General features: G+C 41.4%; 2 protein-coding genes across 6 annotated transcripts in view; both read left to right on the top strand.

Annotated features, from left to right (window-relative positions):
- The window catches only part of akap9 (A kinase (PRKA) anchor protein 9), a 64804-nt gene extending 57607 nt beyond the window's left edge, over positions 1-7197 (top strand). For all 5 annotated transcript variants that reach the window (XM_061254091.1, XM_061254089.1, XM_061254092.1 and 2 more), the window contains 10 exons: positions 70-729; positions 1037-1230; positions 1825-1960; positions 2592-2792; positions 3103-3303; positions 4287-4516; positions 5213-5304; positions 5507-5612; positions 6228-6361; positions 6695-7197. In XM_061254091.1, coding sequence (XP_061110075.1) covers positions 70-729; positions 1037-1230; positions 1825-1960; positions 2592-2792; positions 3103-3303; positions 4287-4516; positions 5213-5304; positions 5507-5612; positions 6228-6361; positions 6695-6738 — 1998 coding nt within the window. In that variant the 3' untranslated portion in view covers positions 6739-7197. The remainder of the gene's footprint in view (positions 1-69; positions 730-1036; positions 1231-1824; positions 1961-2591; positions 2793-3102; positions 3304-4286; positions 4517-5212; positions 5305-5506; positions 5613-6227; positions 6362-6694) is intronic.
- Positions 7198-13008: 5811 nt separating this feature from the next.
- On the top strand, positions 13009-25145 carry krit1 (KRIT1 ankyrin repeat containing). The gene is made up of 17 exons (XM_061253597.1): positions 13009-13112; positions 14969-15118; positions 15816-15972; positions 16103-16195; positions 16640-16769; positions 16857-17100; positions 17308-17423; positions 18227-18370; positions 19278-19434; positions 19875-19982; positions 20500-20656; positions 21269-21420; positions 21931-22097; positions 22267-22354; positions 22631-22837; positions 23651-23767; positions 24055-25145. The coding sequence occupies exons 2-17, from the start codon at positions 14993-14995 to the stop codon at positions 24139-24141; spliced, it is 2250 nt and encodes a 749-aa protein (XP_061109581.1). The 5' UTR covers positions 13009-13112; positions 14969-14992; the 3' UTR covers positions 24142-25145.
- Positions 25146-25318: the final 173 nt, after the last annotated feature.

Genomic DNA, 25318 nt, shown 5'->3' with positions numbered 1-25318 from the left:
TAGCATTGGTATATATGGACTGTCAGTATCATTGTTGACTGTTGTCGACTATTATCTCAATGTCTCCAGGATGTGAGGCTGTTGTTGATAGAACGGGAGAGGGAAGTGGCCCAGCTGAGCGAGGCTGTCGAGAAGGAGAGGAGGACCTCCACCCAGCTCGAGCAGCAAGTGGGCCAAGGCCAGGCCCAGCACCAGTCCCTGCTGTCCCGTGAACAGAGCCGCATTTCAGAACTGCAGGTCCAGCTGGCCTCTGCACAGGCCCGGGCTCTGGAGCTGGGAAGTGCTTTGGAGCGGGAGAGGGAGCTCAGACAGCAGCAGCTGGGGGGTCAGCAGGCCGCAGGCCAGACGAAGGCCGCGGACGAGGGTAGTCCGATGGAGGTGGGCGTCAGCCCTGAGGAAGAGGTCCTGAAGTCCCTGCAGTCGCAGCTGGACGACAAGCACGCAAAGGTGGTGGAACTGGTGGGAGAGGTGGAAAGGCTGAATTTAGAGTTGATACAGGCCAAGCTGGAATGCAGTGAGGTGGGTCAGGCAGCGCAGCACAGCCAGGAGGCCTTGCGGAAGCTGCAGGAGCAGCACCAGCAGCTGCAGGCCCGTGTGGAGGAGACGCAGCAGAAGGTGGACAGGAAGACCCAGGAGACACTTCAGCTGAGGGCGGAGAGAGACCAACTGCAGGACCAATTGTCACAACTTCAGGGCTTCGCTGAAATGCAGCAGCCCAGCACACAGACAGTGAGTCGTATTTCCCCTTTTCATCGTATCACACCAGACCTGGGGCAAATTTGCCAATCTTTTTGGGTTCAAATACTGTTCTTCGCTCGATTGATGTTGCCTGGTGCATTTGACAAGCTCAGTAAAGCGTGGAAAAGTATTTTGAAATTGACCAAGGTCTGCACCACACGTAGTATTTTAGTATACTTCTCCAGCAGTTTGCCATTTCTAGTATGGGTCACTATTAAGTCTTCGATGGAAATAGTTGTCATATTTTGATGCCTTGTCTGAAGCGGTGTGCTAGAATTAAATGTTCTATGTTCTGCAGTCTCAGGGCCTGTGGAAAACGGAGGACGAGCCAGTCAGTCGCACACGAGACTGGGTATTAGGAGAGAAGGTATCAGAGGTGGACTCCTTCTCTCGACATGAAGTGACGGACCCTAAACTCACGGACAGGATCACCAACCAGCTGCAGCACATTGCTGCTAAGATAAAAACCATGATGAGCGATACCGCAGGAAGGTAAACCCACACGTTTTCAATATGATTCATTCTTTCACTGTCCACTGCCATGGGAGGGCATTTCAAGAAAAATATAACATATTTACCAGTGTAAAACAGCTTGCAGTGCTAAAATACACTACCATGTTATATTATTACCATGTTATCATATGTTATATTCTTTACATTTATTCCTTTATGGTGAAAGGCTTTTTTTCATGCAAGGGTTTCTGTTAGGTATATTTTTATGTGGCTAATTATTTTCAATATACCAATTCATCAATCATATGTCATAAATTGGCACCCGTTAAACTAAGCTTTTTAAAGGCCCACCTGCGTTCTCTTCCTGGTTTTAGCATCTAAAACGGCCACAAAATGTTTGCAAAGAGTAGGTTTTTTCCCTCCTAACCCTGCCCCAGAGTCCAATTCCCCCTCCCACTCCACCTCCTGTGGACATGACACACTTAGTTAGACCCTAAAATATGCATACTTCTACCAAAATCGCAGTTGTTTTACTTGAATCAGTAGGGAACATAAACCGAAAGCTCCAGGATATGAAGCTAAAAAACACAAGAAATATGTCCGGGCCTTTAATGTCTCCACGTATGTTTACAGGGGGTCCCGTGAGGAGATGGACTATGAGGGTCTGACATGGCTACAGAACAGTGTTCAGAGTTTGCTATCACAGCTGCAGCAGGGACCATCACTGCCTCTGCAGCAGGGATCATCACTGCAGCTACCTCCTCTGCACGTAAGTGCACCTCACATCAAACAACGCTGGGAAACCACTTACAGTAGTGAGCTTTTGCCTCGCTAATTGTTAATGTGTTTTTTGAGGTCGATCTCACCTGTAAATTAAACAGAGTGCGTTTCTCTGAGCCCAGTGTGCTCCACTGTCTCTTACTTCAGGCTAGTCCCCTGTGAGTTAGGAGTCTCATATAATGTTATTGAGGTGGTTCGGGTTATAATTTACCTCCATGAGATTTGTAATGTTTTTACTGTTGTAGAGGTACTCTGTAATGGCAGGAAGCTGTCAGATACTGATAGTGGCTATCTTTTATTGTCTCCATTTACATTTATTATTGAAGCACTGTTTCCCACCAGCAAATCACTGTTCTTCTGCCACCGTGAAGCTTCTCACCTTGACGGTGACAGGATCTGCTCCTTTCTTTTCAAATCTTCTCTTGCACTTTGAATTGAATTGGATATGATATACTGGAAATTAATAATTTATCTCTTACTCTTGAATTGGATATGATATACTGGAAATGAATCATTTATCTCCTACTCTTTGAATTGGATATGATATACTGGAAATGAATCATTTACTGATTCCACATTTAAGTGAAGTTGTATCACTGTGCTGTGTGTTTGCGTCGCAGAGCACAGCCCTGCCCTCCAGCAGCTCCTCAAACTCGTTAACGGAGAGACTCCTGAGGCAGAACGCCGAGCTCACCGGCTTCGTCAGCCGTCTGACGGAAGAGAAGAACGACCTCCGCAACTCGCTGGTCAAACTGGAGAAAGAACTGAGGCACAACCGCTCAGGAGGAGGCCTGGTGCAAGGCGTTACATTACAAGGCAATGTGAGTGCAACACTGCAGCCCCTGTACGGAGACTTTCTGGGGGCGACATTGGCTCCCTGAGCAAGACACCTAACCCCTAAATGCTCCTGACAAGCTGGCCGAATGGGTGAATGAGAATCATCAATCGTACAGCGCTTTGGATAAAAGCGCTATATAAATGCCAACCATTCTGTAACATACTCATATCCTCGGTTTTTATCTTTCTTATACAGACACTACAGTACTTCTACAGTGAGTGCTAGTTAAATCTGAATTAGGTTCTGGCTGTACCCGTATTCGGACAATGGCTTAACAGACTGTTCTTCGCCAGTCCTGCCACAGAGGAGGTGAGCAGCAGGACAGCGTGGAGCTGCTGCTGACGTCTGCCCGTGAGGGCTGGAGCAGGGAGAGGACCAGGCTGGAGAAGTGTCTGCAGAAGGCCGAGGCCGAGGTGTCGAGGCTGAGGGGGAAGATCCGAGCCGACTCCCTATGGGAGTTTGCCGACCACGATGCGGACAGCACAGCACTGAAGGTAGTTCTTTTTTATTTTTCATGAAATGGAGTGTTATTTAGGGCGGCACGGATGGTGCAGTGGGTAGCACTGCCGCCTCACAGCAAGGAGGTCCTGGGTTCGAATCCCGGTCGGCCAGGGCCTCTCTGTGTGGAGTGTTTGCATGGGTTTCCTCCAGGTACTCCGGTTTCCTCCTACAGTCCAAAGACATGCAGGTTAGGTTAGGACTGGCAACCTATCCAGGGTGTATTCCTGCCTTTCGCCCCATGCATGCTGGGATAGGCTCCAGCTCCCCTGCAACCCTGTTCAGGATAACCAGGTTAAGATGATGGATGGATGGATGGATTAATGGATTAATGGATTAATGGATGGATGGATGGGTGGATGGATGGATGGATGGATGAAGTGTTAGTCACTCAGTCTTTCCGCACTAAGACCTTGGGGTCATTTTTGCTTGTACGGACTAGGTGATGAGTAATCCAATTCAAGTGAGTAAAAAGCCAGATCACTGGGGTGAAAGGTATTGCTGTCTGGAGAGATCAAATGTTAAAACCTGTTTTCTTACTGCTTAAGCATATACTTCATTTTTAAATTTGGTTCAATTGAGTTTTATTTGTATTGTGCTTTTTACAAAAGGCATTGTCACAATGCAGAGATCTGGTTTGAACCCGCCTGAGTGCACCTTGGTCGACATTGATAATGTTACAAATTACTATTAGAGTTTGAAATAACTGTTTTTTAATTCTGTAGATGTATTGCTGTTATTATTCCTACTATCACCAAAGATCTCAGAGCGACTTTTGAAAATACATACTGTATAAAGAACATCTCTAGGACTGGTTTGAAGAATATTTATAAAATGAGAAAAATCCTGTCACTAAATGTAAAAGTATAATACCACAATATTTAGTCTCTTAACTGATTCATTGTTTGATTTCTTGAATGTCTTGAATATTGATTTGCACCACTAAATGGATGCTGTCTTGCTATTTCCACCCTTTCAGAGGATCTATGTTAAATACCTGCGGGCAGAGAGCTTCCGGAAGGCTCTTATTTACCAGAAGAAGTACCTGCTGCTGTTGCTGGGGAGTTTCCAGGACTGTGAGGTGGCGACGCTTTCATTGATTGCCAGGATAGGTGGCCGATCCTCCCAAAGCCTGCACGCAGCCAATCAGAGACCAAGAGGTTTCACACGCTTCAGATCCGTTGCGCGAGTCTTCATTGCCCTCTCCAGGTAAATAGACACACTGAGCCAGTCTGCCAGGAATCAGATACCAACACTCGCAAAGCCAGACTCATGTGCCAGTCATGATTAAATATGTTATATGATATCCTATTCATCTTCATTCCAGTATTTCATTGTGCTGACATAGTCGCAAGAATTTCACCAAATTGCCTTACACAAATAACCTGTTTGAACAATATTAAATAGTGGATATCCTGTGGACATTATAATCATAATATTTTTTTAAAACAGTTGCAGTGTTGCTTCTGTTATTCCTAGTTGAGATTAAAAATTCTAAAAACTTATTTTAGATGTCATTACGTACAAAATGGCCCTGGTGTAGGAAATTGAGAGCTGTGTGCAGTGGAACCTTCTTGAGCCTGAGTTACAGATTGAGATAATCAGATGTGTATTAATACAAGTTATAAGCATAATTCTCCTAAAAAATACTATCAAAATTAGACGATGGACATGTTTTGCAATATTGCTAATGAATATAATTTTGATCAGATTCAACAGGCCAGTGGAGATATTTGTGTTGCAGATGGTCTGAGGGCATTAAGAGAACTATGCATTTGTGTGCTGTTTGCAGTTACATTTCTCAGTGCCAGATTACAGATGTTTACATGTGTATGACACCTATTTTTTTTTTTCACGGTTCTTAGTATGGATAGTAATGTGTGTACGATGACTGCTGTTTCACAGAATGAAGTACCTTGTGAAACGATGGTATAAGACCACAGAGGCCCACACTAACTCCTCAGCTGTCCACAGAAATGGCCAGGTCCAGATAACAGGTGAGGATGGGAATGCGTTTCTCACTGGGCAGGCATGTTGTTCATGCACTAGGCTCTAATGGTGTAAAGGTGTCTCGTCACAATTGCCAAGTCACCTGTATTTCTTATAGTCAATGTGCATGATGGCAATCGTGATAAAAATAATACAAATTCACATGGTTTCTGTCTGACATGGTTGTGGGCTCTTCTCCATCACTATCAGCCATTGAAGAAAGAAGAGAGTCTCCGTATCTGCACCCAGGGAGTGTGGATGGGTATGGAGAGCTCAGGGGTTCTAGCCGGGGCCACACAGGCAGAGACTCTGCCAGGTAAGTCCTCTCAGCACAGCGCCTTTAACACCCACTCACACGGGATCAGGGCGTCTTAACACAGCCTCACACAGGATGAGTAAATTTAACACCTTTAACACCCACTCACACAGCCTCTCACAAGACGAGTAGTTTAAACACATGCTCAATCCCTAAAGGCCCAGACGCACAGAGCTGACTGTTGGCCATTCGCCATAGTGATTGCATTCTTTGAGAGTATTAGGGGCCAAGCAGCCCCTGGTTTTATTATGTTTTCTTCCACCACTTTTTCAGTTCAGGCTCTTTGTGATGGAGAGTTACTTCAATGAGTCACTTTCACCCCGGTTTCCTACTTGACGGTGCTAACCATGCTAATTCCTCAACCTTTTTTACAAAAAAGTTAATAAATACTAAAAGGATTGATATAAAGATGAAACTTGGTGTGTCTATTGAGGACAGCCGCAGAGTAAAAGTATTGCTTCTCCTCAAAACAATTATATTAACTATGAATTACATGAACTACCATAACATCACCAGCTCCCACAGGCTCAAGAGCCTTAACGTCAGCTTGCTCCACGTTTAAAGTTGGTTAATCACTCGACTCACTGTGGTTTTCCTTCATTTCTGCATTTGTAGGTTTCACACAGCTCCTACAGAGACGGGTAGCCTAGCCTGCTCCCACCTCCAGAACTACGATCCTGACAGGGCTCTGAGCGACTACATCTCCAGGCTGGAGGCACTACAGAGGAGACTGGGAAGTGTGCAGTCAGGTAACTTTGTAACCAATATTTACTCACCAATCACGTAAAATCAGTGATGGTGGTTCTTATACAGTGGGTATATTGAGATTTCTTCAGATGTGACAGTGTGTTCTAAGACTAGCAGTCAATTCACAAATGAGATCACATGATATGTATTACTGAATCACATAACAGTTGGACCACATTTACTGAATTTTTTAATGCGCTTGCCATTGAACACCGCTTACACACACACAAATTGTTGTATTGCTCATATTTATTTAAAGCACAGCCCATTTGATGAAATATGTAGCTGATGTTGTTGATATATCTCGTGCATTAATTTAGAACTTCTTCTCACAGGTTCTTGTTCCTATGCTCAACTGCAATTTGGAATAAGAAGATAAGACGTGTGCTTTTCAACTGGCTTGAAGACTTCATCATTTTCATTGTGCAGAGCTGCGCTGTTTTGTATGATTATCATGTATATTTCCGGGACCAAAATAATCGTGTAATAATTGGCTTCCTTGCCAGCATATGGGACAGCTTCTGTGTCAATGAGTCTGCTTATCGGATGTTCATAATTATAATCGCAATCTAAATGTATATTTGTGGAATGCTAATTTAAAAGTGATTAATTTATACTGTATGTTGTGTAAGTGGAAGAAAGTATAGAATGTTTTTGTTTTGTTTTGTTTTTTGGTGTGAAGGCTGCTGCAGGGTTTTGCTACACTGTGTGTCATTTGACTGCTACTATGGACAGACCACAGAAGACATTTCTAGACATATTTTTGTAAAGGTAGGAGCTTTGGATTTTATGGGCATTTTTCCAAATTTAAAATAAAGATTAATATAACATTTCAAAAGCTTTTGTGTCTCTGGAATTAAGTGAAGATGAATTATTTGGGTGGGTGAATTTGAATGAAAAGGCCTTTGGTTAAAGCATAGATTTATAGTGACTGTAAAGTTGCTGGTAATTTTTGAAATAACCTTTAATTAACATAGAGGGTCATGTCCACTTTCCATCCATCCATCAAATATCTATTCAAAGTAATGTAAATGTCATCTGGGATTTGATTCCTTTTACAGAATGTGCTGGAACTGAAAGTACCTGCCTAATTATTTATGGATCCGCCTTCTCTTTCTCTCAACAAATCTACACCACTTTGAACTCATTCTCAGTCCAAACAGCTTGGAAAGAATTACTGAAGAAAAATGTGACCCACTCTACTTCAGATACTGTACACACAATTTGACACTTTCCGTTTTTCATCATGTTAAAGTACAGAAAGCTACTAAATAAGGTATTACTTGAGACTGAGTAAATGTATGTGGAGATAGGAATGTTTTTAGAAATAATTTTGCCCTTCTCATCATAAAATACACCCTCAAACCAGGAACTGTTGTTTGAAATTTCTATATTTGTGCGGTCCAGTGGTTCCCAAACTCCTGGAGTACCCCTGTGTACCCCTGTGTAGAATTTTACATTTTTGACATTTGGCAGACGCTCTTATCCAGAGTGACGTACAGTTGATTAGACTAAGCAGGAGACAATCCTCCCCTGGAGCAATGCAGGGTTAAGGGCCTTGCTCAAGGGCCCAAGGCTGTGTGGATCTTATTGTGGCTACACAGGGATTAGAACCACCGACCTTGCGGGGGGGGCCAGTCATATACCTTAACCACTACGCTACAGGCCGCCCTACTTTTAACAAGCTGTTATTTTTTATTTCGAGGGATTATTTACCTTAAACCACATTATGCCAGAAATAGCTTCGTAATGGCATTAAGATTAAAAGTACGATGTTCATATTGTGCACTTGCAAATCTTGCAAACAATTACATAAGAAGAGGTAACAAAAGACTGAGGTTAATTATTAGGCCCCTAATTAGGCAGTTGGTATTTCATTCATATTTTTTTTTCCTTATACGTATCAAGTCAATGCAGGTTTGCCTTGTTACCATTTGCTTTTCCTTTGAATTCGTCATCTTCAGAAGTGTTTTCATTCATGCTTCTCTTATTATTTTGGCCACATTCTATCAAGCTTTTCAGCTTTATTTCATGATCATGGAGAGAAGTACAAGAAAATGCTGTTTCTTCATCTAGCTTTATACTTTTTCACACAGACAGTGGAAACTTATCTTGCAGAGATAAGGAACATGAATCACTTCATACATGATGTTATGAATAGGTTCTGTTAAGAGAGCTGCTTACATATCGTGGGTTATTTGGCTGCACTTCTACTTCTAGGACATCTTGTTCAACCTTGAAAAAGGCACTAAACAGAGAAAAACATTGTGAGAAAAGAGTCCATTACGTTCACACAATTTCACCCAATGCCATGGTATGGTTAATACATAGTATGGAATGGTTGCAAACTTGCCAGGAAGAGGATGCAAGTGCATATTATCCCCACGGATGGTAAGGAAGATGGTAAGGGAGGCCATATGTAACCCAAGGATTGTAATTTAAGAATTGCAGAAATTGGTTGTCATGGGGTCACCAAGTCTAAAAAACACAAAATGGCACGTCTTTGGAAAAAAACAGCCCTTACTGAGCACAATAAACAAAACCAAGCATCTTGAGTTTGCCAAACCTCTGTTTTATATGATTATCATGTATATTTGTGGTACAGGGGCACTATTGAATAACAGTAGCACTATGAATTACCAAGAAGTCTTGGCAGAATATCTGGTTGCCTCTGCTAGGAAGCGAGTCTTGGTCGTAGGTAGATAGTCCAGCAGGAGAGTGACTCCAAGCACACATTAAAATCCGCACATAAATGGTTAATTAAAAACAACAACTAGGTTCTGCAATGGCCATCTCAGTCTCCGGACTGGAATCCCATGGGTATCCCAAGGTCGATATGTATTTGGGCAGACATTGTATTCTATTAATAATAAGTGCAGTGCAGTTAATTTGAGGGCATTTACAGCCATATCGGGTAATCGCTGAAGGAATTACATCCCTTTTCTACATACAGAGGATGGAGATAATGCAGCTTGTTTGACAGCCTCATCAGTGAGGGCATTTCCCACAAAACCTTTGTTGGTTACCAGTCAATTATTTAATCACAACAGTTAAATGTTTTGTTATTTGCTATGATTTTAACAAATTAGTCATTAATAAAGAATGTTGAATTGGCTTACCACTTGAAGTTATGAATCTGTGATGTTACCACAGCTCTGAAATCATGCACATCACCAAAAGTACAGTACGTATAGTCTGTGTGCACAGTACCTGTATGTCCTTCCGCAAGAATGCAAGCAAGAGTGAGAACAAACAGTTCAGCAGCTTGAGCAGACGTGCCTGGGTGGAGAGCGTGCACATCCAGTACTTCAAATGGGAAATACTGTGGTACAATTTCTTTACTCCAACAGATTGAATTTGAAAGGAAACCATGAATAATGAGGTCAAAGTAATTTGAGGATTTTTTTTCCTAATTTCAACTGAAGATGCTTTAAGAAGAATATAACACTTGGGGTAACATTTGAGTTAACTATAAGGTTATTCATTAACACTGGTCCACAACACATGTGGGTGTATGCTTCCCTTTTATAAGAAAACAACAATGGAAATGAATAACATTAACTCAAGGTAAGAGTTCTATTCATCTGAAAGCATCTTCTGTTGAAATTATGAGAAAAAAAACGTGATATATATCATTACCATCCAGAATTCCAAATATATTGTGATATACAGTGCATCCGGAAAGTATTCACTTCACTTTTCCCACATTTTGTTATATTATAGCCTTCTTCCAAAATGGAATAAATTAATTTTTTCCCTCAAAATTCTACACACAACACCCCATAATGACAACATGAAAGAAGTTTTTTTTTTTTTTTTTTTGCAAATTTATTAAAAATAAAAAAATGAAGAAATCACATGTACATAAGTATTCACAGCCTTTGCCATGAAGCTCAGGTTCATCCTGTTTCCACTGATCAACCTTGAGATGTTTCTACAGCTAAATTGGAGTCCACCTGTGGTAAATTCAGTTGATTGGACATGATTATGGAAAGGCACACACCTGTCTATATAAGGTTCCCACAGTTGACAGTGCATGTCGGAGCACAAACCAAGCATGAAGTCAAAGGAATTGTCTGTAGACCGCCGAGACAGGATTGTCTCGAGGCACAAATCTGGGGGAAGGGTACAGAAAAGTTTCTGCTGCTTTGAAGGTCCCAATGAGCACAGTGGCATCCGTAAATGGAAGAAGTTTGGAACCACCAGGACTCTTCCTAGAGCTGGCTGCCCGTCTAAACTGAGCAATCAGGGGATAAGGGCCTTAGTCAGACAGGTGACCAATTATCCGATGGTCACTCTGTCAGAGCTCCAGCGTTCCTCTGTGGAGAGAGGAGAACCTTCCAGAAGGACAACCATCTCTGCAGCAATCCACCAATCAGGCTGTAGAGTGGCCAGACGGAAGCCACTCCTTAGTAAAAGGCACATGGCAGCCCGCCTGGAGTTTGCCAAAAGGCACCTGAAGGACTCTCAGACCATGAGAAACAAAATTCTCTGGTCTGATGAGACAAAGATTGAACTCTTTGGCATGAATGCCAGGTGTCCTGTTTGGAGGAAACCAGGCACCGCTCATCACCTGGCCAATACTATCCCTACAGTGAAGCATGGTGGTGGCAGCATCATGCTGTGGGGATGTTTTTCAGCGGCAGGAACTGGGAGACTAGTCAGGATTGAGGGAAAGATGAATGCAGCAATGTATAGAGACACCCTGGATGAAAACCTGCTCCAGAGCGCTCTTGACCTCAGACTGGGGCGACAGTTCATCTTTCAGCAGGACAACGACCCTAAGCACACAGCCAAGATATCAAAGGAGTGGCTTCAGGACAACTCTGTGAATGTCCTTGAGTGGCCCAGCCAGAGCCTAGACTTCCGATTGTTCCGATGTTCAATCCGATTGAACATCTCTGGAGAGATCTGAAAATGGCTGTGCACCGATGCTCCCCATCCAACCTGATGGAGCACCTTTGCAGCCTGGAGGTGCTGCAAAGAGGAATGGGCGAAACTGCCCAAAGATAGGTGTGCCAAGCTTGTGGCATCATATTCAAAAAGACTTGAGGCTGTAATTGCTGCCAAAGGTGCATCAACAAAGTATTGAGCAAAGGCTGTGAATACCTATGTACATGTGATTTCTTAGTTTTTTATTTTTAATAAATTTGCAAAAATTTCTAAAACTTCTTTCATGTTGTCATTATGGGGTGTTGTGTTTGAATTTTTTGAGGAAAGAAATGAATTTATTCCATTTCGGAATAAGGCTGTAACATAACAAAATGTGGGAAAAGTGAAGCGCTGTGAATACTTTCCGGATGCACTGTACATTGTAGGCCATATCACCCAGCCTTATATCATGGGATTAACATTTCACTTAGGACCCTCAAATCCTACCTGAGAGAAACAGGGCTTAAAAGAAGGGGGATCTATAGATCAAATGTAGAGATCAGGTTTTGTGCCGAAACCTGACTCCCTGCCAGAATTTGACTCCCCTTCACATGCACGTGCACCAATCTATGTACGTTCTTTACTGCTCTGTTCATTCTGTACTTGTAATTAATATGTACAGTGCCGACTGTAAGTATTTGGACAGTGGTACAACTCTGGTTCTTATGTTAACAAACACAATAACAGACTCCAAAGGTAATTGAAAGCCTAGAATCAAGACTAGATATGAAAAACTTTATTATACCTTAATTAAGGAAGCGATTGAATACACCTGACTAATTAGAAACAACTGAGAAACCAACTGTCCAATTACTTTTTCCCCCTAAAATGGAGGCACTTTGTACAAAATGGGATGTAATTCCGACATGGATCGCCCAATATGGAGGTATAGCCTAAAACTAAAGGTGACGGTCTGCTCTTTAACCTCATATCGATTCTTCCACAGTATTGGTTTATACAGAGAAAAGATTGATATTTTATGGATACATGTATATTGTCATTATCACTTGTCCTGACATACTGACAATAGCAGTATAGCAATATAGCCAGAATGACTTCCATTGGGAGGTGCTGTCTGCAACAAACAAATATTCCCTCCCCCCTTACACTGCAAAGCTTGACATCAACAAAATATATTGTTTAAATATCTGGAACTCTAGACCCTCAGATGTATTTGTCAATATTGGAAATGTAGTCAGTCCTGCCCCATATCTATAGATTTCAGTATTTTACCCACACCAGATTCACTGTGATGACACATCTGCACATCTAGTCATGTAGTGTACACCCTCGAATCACACCGGCAAACAGGGCAGATAAAACTGCTGATGCAGCATACTAGGCCATGCCAATTTAAAATGTAGACCTATGATATAGGCTACAATAACTTCACTGAAATGCCTTTCCCAAATAGAATAGCCTACAGTCAGCGGCAGAGCTAGCTTGTCATACATATGGGTGGGAGACAAACACTTAATCAGGGGAATGTTACAATGTGATCACAATTAAACCTCAAGTCAATTCTGCCCAGTCAAAGTCATTTCAGTGAAATTTCAAGTCCAGTCTCCAACTCTGCTGGAAAGATGGAAGGAAGATGGTAAGGGAGGCCATATGTAACCCAAGAATTGCCTATGTCTACCACAATGGGCAAGAGGAAGTTCGAACTTTTATTGTGAAATTTCATGCTATAGTGATTACCGGAAGTTACGTTGCGACATGTTAATCAGGAAACCCAATCTAATGTTTTCTGGTCGTTCTCACATTTGCACTACCAGTGTGATGGATTGACTGTTTCAATTGTCAGTTTGGAAAAAAGATCAGGTACGTGTGATTTAACGTTCGTCATCTAGTCAACACTGAATAAATTAGTGAAAGTTGGCTAACATTAAGAGTTTGGTTCCACTACACGAAAGTAATTTATAATTCCATGGCACTTGGTGTTCAACACTAAACATCGGAGTGTATCTCCTGTTGGGTTTTCGAGTTGTTTTTGTTGTAATGAGATTAATATAGCTAGTTGGTAATAGGAAAGAGTTCATTGCTTACTGTGTTTAAAGTTAGTTTAGCTAATGTGAAGCTAGTGAAAGTTAACCACAAAGTATAGCCAACATAAATGGTAAAATTGCACACATTCACATCCCCATTGATGGATCATAGCTGGCTGTCTAGCTATGTCCTTTAATATATTCTGCTGACTAGATAGTCTACATTAAATTCGGAAGTTTTGATAAATGTGGTGGCCAAATTAAAGCTGAATGAAGCAGCCAAAATCGGGCTTTGCATTTCAAGGCAATTTCCTGGCGCTTGTACCACGAAGCGAGATTACGGGGTTAGCGAGCTAACCGATGATGCAAAGGAAAATGCACCCTCCTTACTCCGTACCCCGGAAACCGATCTTTGTGGACTCCCTTTTACCACTGTCCCAATATTGGAGTAGACGAGCAAAGCGGCTTCAACTACGGCCTCCTCCACTCCACCCTGAGAAGTGTGCATCGATGTAGACTTCAGTGGAAGTGACTGATGACTTTATTGTGCTCACGCCCATAGGCGTATTTTACATGGAGGACACGGGAGATGGGTCCCCCAAATATCTGGAAAGGATATCTGTCCTCAACAATGTTCAACCCATTCAAACTGGGTCAGATACGCAGTGCCTTTCATCCCTTCTCCCCAAGGCTTAGCTAAACGCTTTCTTTGAAAGAAGTAGCCTATTTTGCTCATCTGATAAGCTAAGACTGCTGGGGAACTTGTCTAGTATTTAGTTGTCCAATGTCAAGTGCTTTTAAAAAATAATATTATGATGATGCAGAATGCTGTAGCGATTTTGCTTGTTTTGGCCGAGGAGTGTGAACGTCTTTCTAGTTGAGATTTCTAAAGTCTATATGGTTGGGATCCCTAACTACCTAACTAGCAACCAAGGAAAGAGGCCAAAGGAGTGAGATGCAGCAGAAAACGGTTTGCCATTAAATACAACAATCTGTTGTTAAACAATTTATTAATAATAAAGATTAATTGTAATTATAATAATTATATATATATATATATATATATATATAATTTATTTATTTATTTATTATTGTTTATTTTTTTCCATGCACTCTTGTAATGTTGTCATTTAAATTGGCACCAGATGGCACTGTGAACCAGATATGGATTATAAATCATTATTGCAAAATTGCGACATGCTAGTCACATGTTTTAGATGTGTGTGACGAGTCGAATATAGAATATAAAATAAATCTAACTTACTCCTAATACCTAATACATTTATTTCACTTAAGGGCAAAATATGGCTGAATGACAAGCCAAAGGAATTGCAGTAGGCATGGCTTTTCACCAAATACTAATAATTCCAAAACCTATTGCCATAAAGTTATGAAACTTCATAAGAACCTTGACAGTTGGTTCAAGAATCAAAACATAAAGCTTTAGCCAAATCCTACCTCATGGTTGTGCTATTAAGATCCAAATAAAAAAAAAATATGAATAATCACTAAGTCAGTTAAGTTAATGGCCTTTGTCTCAGTTGGAACATCTCTGTCTCTGTGCTTCCCAACTGTGGTTTTGTTTTTTTGCCCTCAGGAATCGCTGCTTGCAGCAATATTTGTCATTGCTGTTCTTGTTTTTGTTCTTGTAGTTGCCTTTATTATCCTGATATTTTCTTTTCAATTTTCCAGGTATGGTGACACTCCATCTTTGGGATGTTTGATTTGAAGAAGCAAACAATGGGAGACAGAGATAATGCTGAGGATGTGTTTATCGCTGTAATTCGTCCAAAGAATATAGTCAGCCTGAACTCCAAAGAATACAAGGCTAAAGCTTATGAAGTAAGCACTCTGATGTTCTGTCATGGATAGATATTCAACATAATTTATGTCTTTGCAGAATCATTTGGATTCATATTTATTCCTCCTTCCAGATTATTGCATTATTTCTGTTGTCTGAGAACCAAAACAGAGTGTAAGCTTTTTAACAAATGACTCTAATTTCACCTCTATTCCAACTAATTATATAACATGTTTCATGTTTCCTCTTTAATTGGTGGTGATACCTTAAAACTTTTTACAACCTAGAACCATCAAGCCCGACGCCATGTCCAGCATTACCACATTGATTTCTATGAATACAGCAACCTCATTTCATAAAGATTATAAACGCAAATAAAGGACACAACTGAATTGATTTCAACATTTTTATTTCTAAATTATGTTGGGTTTGAGAAATGCTAAGGGAAAAATGTATATCTAGGGTATTACAGGTGCAGTGCGAAAAGTGCTAAATTGTGTGAAACAAGACAAAACACAGTATGGAAAAAGTAGTAAAAAGTTATTTCTTCAGTAATAACACATTCTGCACTCAGCCCTTCCGTTTCTATGCTCCCGCTATTACACACACTGTCTCCTCCAACTCATCAATTCCAAAAAAATCATAGAATGAAAAAAGCCATTAGGTTGTGTTGAATCATAACACACCATTATCTTTACAGGAACTCTGATATACTCTTTCATGTTTTTGTCTCTACAGATACTTTTAATAGAAGTCCCTCTAGAAGGGAAGGAAAAGAAAAGGAAGAAGGTTCTGTTGGGGACCAAAATCCAAACAGACGGTGACGTTTCCACATCTATTCTGCAGTATGTTGATGAAACAACCAAACCTATATCCAACAACCAGGGTTTCATAGGTAGGCTAAACAGTCTGAATATGATGCAATAATGTCCTCATTAAGTGGTGGTAACAGTGGATCCGCAGGTCTATACACTTTGTGGCCCACAGGGTCTCACACATTGTGGATGGCTGTTACTTCTTTTCAGGAAAGCGTGTGGTGTACATGAAGAAATTCCCTCTTGATGGGGAAAACGCGGGGCAAGAAGCCTCTTTATTTGTTGTGCCAATTAATGTGAAAGGTAGGACTGTGTCTAACATCTTTTATTTCATTAATGGTATGTTATGGCATAACATGAAGTCAATGAAATTCAGATGTGTGTGTGTGTGTGTGTGTGTATGTATGAGGACAGTGCACTCCAGAATTATTGGCACCCCTGACTGGCAATGCACAAAAGTACTCTTGGCAACTCAAAGTGGCACTTCTGCTTCAGAGGGGAAAATTTTGTGTGCGTGTGACAGGCTAGGAGGAACGAAGTACTGGACCTTGCACACTGCTTTTCTTCCTCTCCCATTGCAGTTTGTAGCAGTGCACCTCAGCAACACTGTTGTGTAAAGGCAACTAAATTGTTGCACAAATTTAGTTTGATCATTTTCATGAATGATATGAATGGTACGGTTTATTAAATCAGAATGCTCTGGGTTGTTTTCCACTTTCATAATTTTTTGTTCTTCTCTAATTGCAGACAATAGTAAGCCCATATGCACTCCTGGGACTCCATCTTTCTATTGTCTTCAAGATATAATGCGGGTGTGCAATGAGACCAGCGCCCACTTCTCATCCGTGACTTCAAAGATGCTTCTAGCCTTGGACAAGTATGCTTCAGACTCAGGCCTTTCATTTGAATTTGATTCAGTGTGCAGCTATTGTGAAGTGAAGTGTTTTTGCCCTTTTATCCTCAGGTGGCTAGCAGAGCAGCACCTTGTTCCCCATGCGGTCCCTGCCCTGTTCCGGCCCTCCCCAGCAGACCGGGTGAAGACGGATGTCAGCAATCCAGCTTACACCACAGAGAGCAAGCATCTCGACGTCACGCTGCATATGGGGTACACGGCCCTCGAGATCAAGAGCAAGATGATGTCGCTGGAGAAAGCGGACATGTGCATCCAGAACCCTCTTTATGGTTCTGACCTGCAGTACACAAACAGAGTGAGGTGCCTTTTTGCTGCAAGTGCTAACAGTGCCGTTTGTTCAGGGATGCGTTTGCTTTTTGTACATTTATACATTTGAATGTGAATAAGATCCATGGTTGGCAAGTGTGCAGGACACATTTGTCTAGCTTTCATGCGATTGTCTTTACCACCTCCATGAATAAGCTAAATGCCTGAATTAATGCATCTCTTGTTCTCCTTCTAGGTAGATAAAGTTATCATTAACCCGTACTTCGGCCTGGGTGCTCCAGATTACTCCAAAATACAGATACCCAAAAGGGAGAAGTGGCAGCATAGCATGAGCAACGTGACAGAAGACAAGTAAGGAAAAGGCTTACACAATGAGAGAATGTACCTTGCACACAGTGTGTTACAAAGCAGTGGAATCTCCCCTGAAAGGTGTTACAACAGAAAGGAATTTCTGTAATGTTAAATAGTGAGAGAACAGTAATACAGCAAGTGAAGCTTCCTTAAACACAATGGGCCTCGTTCACAAAATGTGCGTGCAAACAAATTTGATTGCTAACTGGGCTAACAAACGTTTCCACTAACATTTTGGTATTTTTTGTCTTATCTGAATTTGTTCTTTGGAGATCGACACATTCGGAAATTTGTGTAAAGGCATATGCAGAAGATGTGTCTATTTAGAATGCTTTATTATACATCCAGTGTACTTTTAATGTAGTCACAGGCCTCATTATTTATCAATATAATTATAATAATATGAATATAAAATGCTATTGATTTTAACTACATACAGTGAGCTCCAGATTTATTGACACCCTCTTATTTTTTGTGAAAACCATAGGAGTCAAAATTTTTGGCACCCCTAACAATTACTGAAAATAAAATCAAAGTAAAATTGTCAATAAAATGTAACTTAATTTAGTTAATCTCAGTCTAGAGGAACTATATTGTGTCATTCCATCACTTCCTGTTTCACAATTCAGGCCTACACAGACCTCAATATTGTTCAAGATTCATTACATGATCATTGAGAGAAGGACAAGCAAGTTATGCTTGAGATGTTAAAATAGTATGCGCAGTGTTCAGTTGTAACATTATTTTCTTGCCGTGATTTGTGTTTTTGCGTCAGTGCTGCATGCTTTTTTGTCTCCTCTTAGAGAGCGCCAGTGGGTGGATGATTTCCCCCTGCACCGTAGCGCATGCGAAGGTGACACAGACCTGCTTTCCAAACTCCTGGACAGTGGCTTCTCTGTCAAACAGCTAGACAGCGACCACTGGGCCCCCATTCACTACACATGCTGGTTGGTACATTGGTCCCATGTTTACTGAGGTCATTGACTGTCTGTGACTTTCCAGGTTTTTATATGCAATTTGCTCCAGAGGGCATTGAAGAAACACGATGACAGTATTAAATATGTCCTTTAGTTTTGGAGAAGAAAGCATTTTAAATTTATCGTCCTATTTTCAACCAGTTGAGAATATTCTCCTAGTAGTATGTCACACGAGGATAACCACTTCCCTTATCCCTCCCCTATAACTTGTGGCCCACAGTTTGCACCGCTGGCCTCCAGGAAAGTGAGAGCATGTCGTAGCTAATTGACAGTTCTCATTACCGTATTGGGTGAACTTTTATAGTGGGAAATTTAGGCTTAGAAAAAAGTTTTAAAATACATTTAAATGACGTGCAGGTTAGGCTGATTGGAGAGTCTAAATTGCCCATAGGTATGAGTGTGTGAGTGAATGGTGTGTGTGCCCTGCGATGGACTGGCAACCTGTCTAAGGTGTATTCCTGCCTTTCACCCAATGTATGCTGGGATGGGCTCCAGCCCCCCTGCGACCCTGTTCAGAAAAAGCGGGTTAGGAAAATGAATGAATGAATGAATGAATAATAAAAAATAAAGATAAAATAAAAAATATGCACATTTGTTTTATAGTTGCCTAACGACAACTGGCAAGTGTCAATCACCATATTACTCCTTTAACTTGCCATGTCAAACTAATTTGTTTCATCAATCACACGGGACCTGAACACAACTGTTCTCCGTTTAGATACGTGTCCTGCCAGCGTGTAGCTTTGGGGGAAAGAAGGAACATAACTCTACATGACAGGACTAGTATTGTGTTCCCTGACGTGGTATGTTGGCTTCGGATGTGAAAATGTGTAAAGTCTGTCTGACGACATTGGTGCTTTCCACGTATGTCCTTCAGGTATGGCAAGGTGGAGGCAACAAAGTTGTTGCTGGAGAAGGGGAACTGTAACCCTAACCTGCTGAACGGGCAGCTGAGCTCACCCCTGCACTTTGCTGCTGGGGGAGGCCACTCTGTGATCGTACAGCTCCTCCTGCAGCACCCCGAAATAGACAGGGTAAGGCTCAGTTTGAAATCCCAAAGGAATGTTTCCAGCGCCTTGTTGAATCAATGCTGCAAATAATTTGGGCAGATCAATGTCCTGCCCAGTGCTGGATAGGTCTACCTATTAAAGCAGCCACTAACTGTACAATATAGTGACAGTTATGATTTGTATGTCTCCAGTGATTTTCCTTTTTAATGAAATTTAAGGAAAGCAGATGTGGCAGCTTGATGGAGCCTGTTCTTAATATGCAGATTGTCATTAATAGACCAGTTCCTTTTTTCCATTTGATAATGCACTGTAAATTAAAACGTTTTTATTTGTTACATTTTTATTCAGGTCCCATTGTAGGCCTGCTAAAATGACTGCACTTATCACTCCAGAGATTCATATTACAGCCACTGCACAGAAGGTGGTGCCCGAGAATCATCGTTTGCGCTTGCCTTTATTTACAGCATATTGAAGATCAGCAGAAAAGATCCCCATTGCAGGTCTGTGAGGAGAACAAACAGAATGAGTGGGAGGAAGCAGCAAAACAGCTCAAACAAGCCAATAACAAGCCTGTAAGCATACCTCTTCACCCTCTTAAGCATACAGCTTCAGTTCATACCTATGAATCAGAGAGAAATATATTAGAGAGCCTTTAAAGGTTGTTTTCGGTCATACAGTTGTACTTTATGTGATAACTAGATTTATTTAGCAAGAAAGGTTTCTGAGTTTTGTATCTACTAGGCCATTTGCCAGTTTAGTAGTCTGTTGGATATGGTTGTAAGAGGGAGCAAGCCATCTTTGAATGATGTCTTTGAAAGTCCACCACTCATTATTTTCAAAAGGGTTAGAAATATAAATGAGATTACTGTTAAATCCTGTCCACCTTGTGTTGTGGGTCACATTGGGAATCAGTGCTAGGCACTTTCTCATTGGTAGCTGCCAGCTCGTTGGCACTTAAATTTAGTTTTAGATCATCTGTGGGAAGTAAATTTGTTTAAATGAATCTGCCCCTCACACTTTTAGTACCGTTTCTGTTACCACATGTTTTACCACGTGTCGTTATTGAAAGATGACTCCTGCGTTTGTCAGTACGAAAAGGTACGGATCTATCGCATGGACGGTTCATATCGCTCAGTGGAGCTGAAGCACGGGAACAACACCTCGGTGCGGCAGATCATGGAGGGCATGCGTCTGTCTCAGGAAACCCAGCAGTACTTCACCATCTGGATCTGCTCTGAAAACCTGAGTGAGAATAGAGCCACATGTCCTCTCGTTTGGCTTTGACTATGTGTAACTGTGACCTGTTCATCAACCTTTGTGTTCTGGGAATCCACGTGGATTCCCAGAACACTTGGTTGGCATTTCATCAACACTTCATCTGAATAGTAGGTCACATTCTGGCTGGTACCAGTTTAGCTAAAAGTGATATGGGCGTGGACGCATGGTGATGGAATTATCCAAACAAACAACATTCAGGGCCAATGTAAAGACTAGAAAGACTAGTGTCACGAGTTAAACAATACGCTCCTTTTCACCTCAACAATTTTATTCACCTCTAGTTATTAACTTGCATTATGGTATTATACCCTATATGCGGCATCATATGCAAATCTATTCAACAAAATCTTTTCTTCAGCCTAGAATAGTTGTTTATCAACAAAGAAGTACACACATTCACTGTAAACAAGCTTCTGTGATAAGTTGACTAGCAAGTTGCCACTACTATACATTTTGCCTGTGGCTCTAGGATCGGTGTGTCTCGGTGTGCCCTGTGCATCTCTATGACATTGTGTGCTCTCTGGGACATTCTGTTTTCCATGTCTAATGTCTTCTGGGTTGACACTATGCATTCTTTCAGACCTGCAGCTGAAGCCATACCACAAACCTCTGCAGCACCTGCGCATTTGGACAGAGATTGTCACGGACCTCACTGTGCTGGATCCTCAGCGAGAGACACCACAGCTCTTTCTGCGAAGGGACGTCTGCCTTCCTCTCGATGTGGAGAAGAAGGTTTGGTGATAAACACTACACGTTTACAGTACAGTACATAATAGACCTGGCTAATTTTGTATCAAAATCCATGACGGAAGTGCCATTTTGCCAGTGTCGGCTCACCACACGCTGGCCGGAAAATAGAGCCCATAGTAATTGTGGTTCTAATGTGTTCGAAACAAGCTCTCTTACTGAGCCCCACCCAAACAGCAAAAAATTTAAATCTGGCAACTATATTTTTATATAGAGCAGTTGGAGGTTTCCTGGTTTGACCGCACCCTGGGTGTGTTGAAGTGTCCCTGAGCAAGACACCTAACCCCCAATTGCTCCTGATGAGCTGGTTTGTGCCTTGCATGGTAGCCAATCGCCATGCCATTTGTGTGTGTGAGAGTGTGTGTGAATGAGAAGCTTTGGATGAAGGCACTATATAAATGCAGACCATTTACCATTTAGTCAACTTCCCACTTGCTTATGACCCCCCTTGCGGTTACACGTTTTTGGAACTTGTGTGCTTATGATATGTGGCAGGTTGAAGACCCTCTATCAATCCTCATCCTGTTTGATGAAGCTCGGCACTGCCTACTGAAGGGCTTTTACCCCTCGCCTGACAGCAAGCTCATCACACTGGCTAGCCTGCTGCTGCAGATCATCTATGGAAACTATGAGAGCAAGAAACACAAGCAAGGATTTCTCAAGTTAGTACAACTATACTGTGTGTGCTTAGCGCTTCACTGCAATGTGGAGCTTATTTACTTCCATGACATGTCACAAAAGCTTTAAATGTCCTGAATACTCACAAAATGTCATGTCATCATGTCAGTAATGTCCTTGCTTGTTAAACGACTCAAGATATCTGTTTTCCAGTGAGGAAAATCTGAAATCAATAGTTCCAATATCCAAGGTAAAAAGCAAAGCACACCATTGGACAAACAGGATCCTTCATGAATACAAGGTTTGTTTTATTCATACATTTCTTCTTTTGCATATGCTGCCAGGTTATCTAGGTGCTGTCTTATGTCTTATTCTGTGCTGTTGATTATATCAGTCATAGTCCACCATGCGTTTCAATGTCCAGTGTTTTTAGGTGGTTGGCTATAATATGTGCATGTCAGATCAGTGTAGAAGGCATTATTGACCTAACTATGGTATGGTATACTGATAAATAAGCATTCTTTGCTCTGTTCGAGAGACCTTTTCAACAGCCTTCATACCTGCCTCTGCTCCCCAGAACCTCAGCACAAGTGAAGGTGTGAGCAAAGAGATGCACCATCTCCAGCACCTATTCCTCCAGAACTGCTGGGACATCCCCACCTATGGAGCAGCCTTCTTCACCGGCCAGGTCTTCACCAAGGCCAGCTCGAGTAACCACAAGGTCATCCACGTGTACGTCGCGGTCAACACCAAAGGCTTACATCTGATGAACATGGAGACCAAGGTTCGCATGTACAAACCACACCTCACTAATGTGTTTATAGCCTTCCCGAGGCAAAACGATTAGCTTCACTGAGCTGCATAATCCACAACATTAACCCCACCCTAAATCACTCTGTTACGCTATCTCCTAGAAAAGCTTATGGGGATGTTGCTGAGATGGCCATTACAGTCAAACGGGGGATGGGTGGGGGGGTTATGAATGTGTGGACTAGGATCTTTGAGGGTGAGGGATAGGTAGAGTTGTGCAATTTTATGGAGATGGTAAATACATTCTTAGCGAGGAAGTTGTTGTGGTGTGCAAAGCTGAGTGAGGGATACAAGGTAATGCCAAGCCTTCAGACAGTTGTGGAGGGTTTGACTAGGAGGCTATCAATGTCGAGACAGAGGTTGGTGATTTCTGAGGTCATGGCATTTTCTCCAGTTAGGGCGATTTCTATTTTGTTGCAGTTCAGTTTCTGGAAATCAGCAGCTATCCAGACCTTTATGTCCTGAATGCAGACTGTGTGATGGGGATGGTAGGGTTGTGATGTTCTTTGGCTGAGTATCTCTGTATCATTAGAGTAGCAGTGGAATTTGTGACCATGACAGTGAATGATTTGACCTAGAAGAAGCAAGTACATAATGAATGGAAGGGGCCCCAGGACTGATCCTTAGGTGGTGTCAGTGTGTGACAGTGTGTACAAAAACACCCCGACCCAGTAAAATTAACACTAAATGTTTGCCGCTTGCACACTCACATATTCTGTGCCCCCCTCAGTTGTTTTATGTTCTTGTCACCTCTAAATAACAAAAAACCTTTTTTTTGTGTGTCCAGATGCTGCTCATAAGTCTGACGTATGGCACTTTCATGTGGCAGCTGGGCCAGGCAGACCAGTATTTCCACATCCACAGCCCAGAAAATAAAATCAACTTCATTGTGCACACGAAACAGGTAAAAACTCAATACCAATCTTTTAACTACTTGTGAAATGTGCAGCGTGCAAATGGAGAAATTATTTTTTTTTTTTAAAGGAAGGTTTTGCTTCCACCCACTAGTAAGAGCAAAATGCACACCATTTTCCTTACTTCATGGCGCTGTATAATTATGTGCCCCCTTCTTGATTTCCTCTATTATTGTTTATTTGTCACACTGAATGGTTTCAGATCTGTTATAGCCAGTAAACTGTGTATGAAATGTAAAATAGTTTTCATGATCTTTTTCCATTGTGTTGTATACAGGCTGGTCTGGTTGTGAAGCTCCTAATGAAGTTGGGTGGACAAATAACAGCAAATGACCGAAACTTAGACAAGTATGCATATGTATGATAAGATTGTATGAAATTGTAAGTAAAATATATTGTGTTATAAGTAGTCATTTCAGTGGATTCTATGACCACTTTGTTCATATCATTTTATATTGCTCATTCTGTTTAAAAAACAGATTGGATTAACACTGTTATTGTTAACTTGGCTTTTATAGAGTTGAATTGAAATTGTGCCTTTTTGAGAGTTGAAAAGAGCTTTCTGGTCTAAGTATAAGTGAACTGAAACCTAAGACTGAAAAACCTGAAATTCAAGTTTAATTTGGATTAATTGAATCTGAAAACTTTTCTGATTCAAACCACAGTATTCAATTTTAAAACATTACTCATGAATTAAAAATCCATCCATCCATCCATTATCTGAACCCGCTTATCCTGATCAGGGTCGCAGGGGGGCTGGAGCCTATCCCAGCATACATTGGGCGAAAGGCAGGAATACACCTTGGACAGGTCGCCAGTCTATCACAGGGCACACACACCATTCACTCACACACACATACCTACGGGCAATTTAGACTCTCCAATCAGCCTAACGTGCATGTCTTTGGACTGTGGGAGGAAACCGGAGTACCCGGAGGAAACCCACGCAGACATGGGGAGAACATGCAAACTCCGCACAGAGAGGCCCTGGCCGACGGGGATTCGAACCCAGGACCTCCTTGCTGTGAGGCGTGAATTAAAAATCTAAAATGCAAATTGAATGTAAGCCAATTCAGTTTCAAAATTTCATAGACCATTTCAAATGAAGAAATACGCATTTAGATTCAAATTCAAATTCAGGTGCCTGGTGGCACAAGATTTACACCATACATGTTTCTATAAAACAAAGCATATTGTATTCAAATATATATACTTCTCCTGTAAATTATTGAACATGTTTCTTTTTTCCATCTCAGTATATCAGTTTTGTATTTCAGTATTTTTAATGAGCATTTCATTTTAATATATGTGTATACATGTATATGTGTATTTAACATTTTAGCTAAAATAAAGTTGCTAATACATCAATGTGCACAGTTTTATCTTGATCAATGCCAAGGCTCTGGGGCCTATGGTTTTTGCTGCTTGGACACAATCATCATCTTTGTCATCATTATATCAAACCTTTGTAAAACAAACTTCTTTTTAAATAAAAATTGGCTACATTGGCTATTGCCTACAATACATAAAATCTAATACAA

The sequence above is a fragment of the Conger conger genome, chromosome 9, assembly GCF_963514075.1.
Source record: "Conger conger chromosome 9, fConCon1.1, whole genome shotgun sequence".
Classification (NCBI taxonomy): domain Eukaryota; kingdom Metazoa; phylum Chordata; class Actinopteri; order Anguilliformes; family Congridae; genus Conger; species Conger conger.
This window is presented reverse-complemented; position numbering and strand designations above follow the sequence as displayed.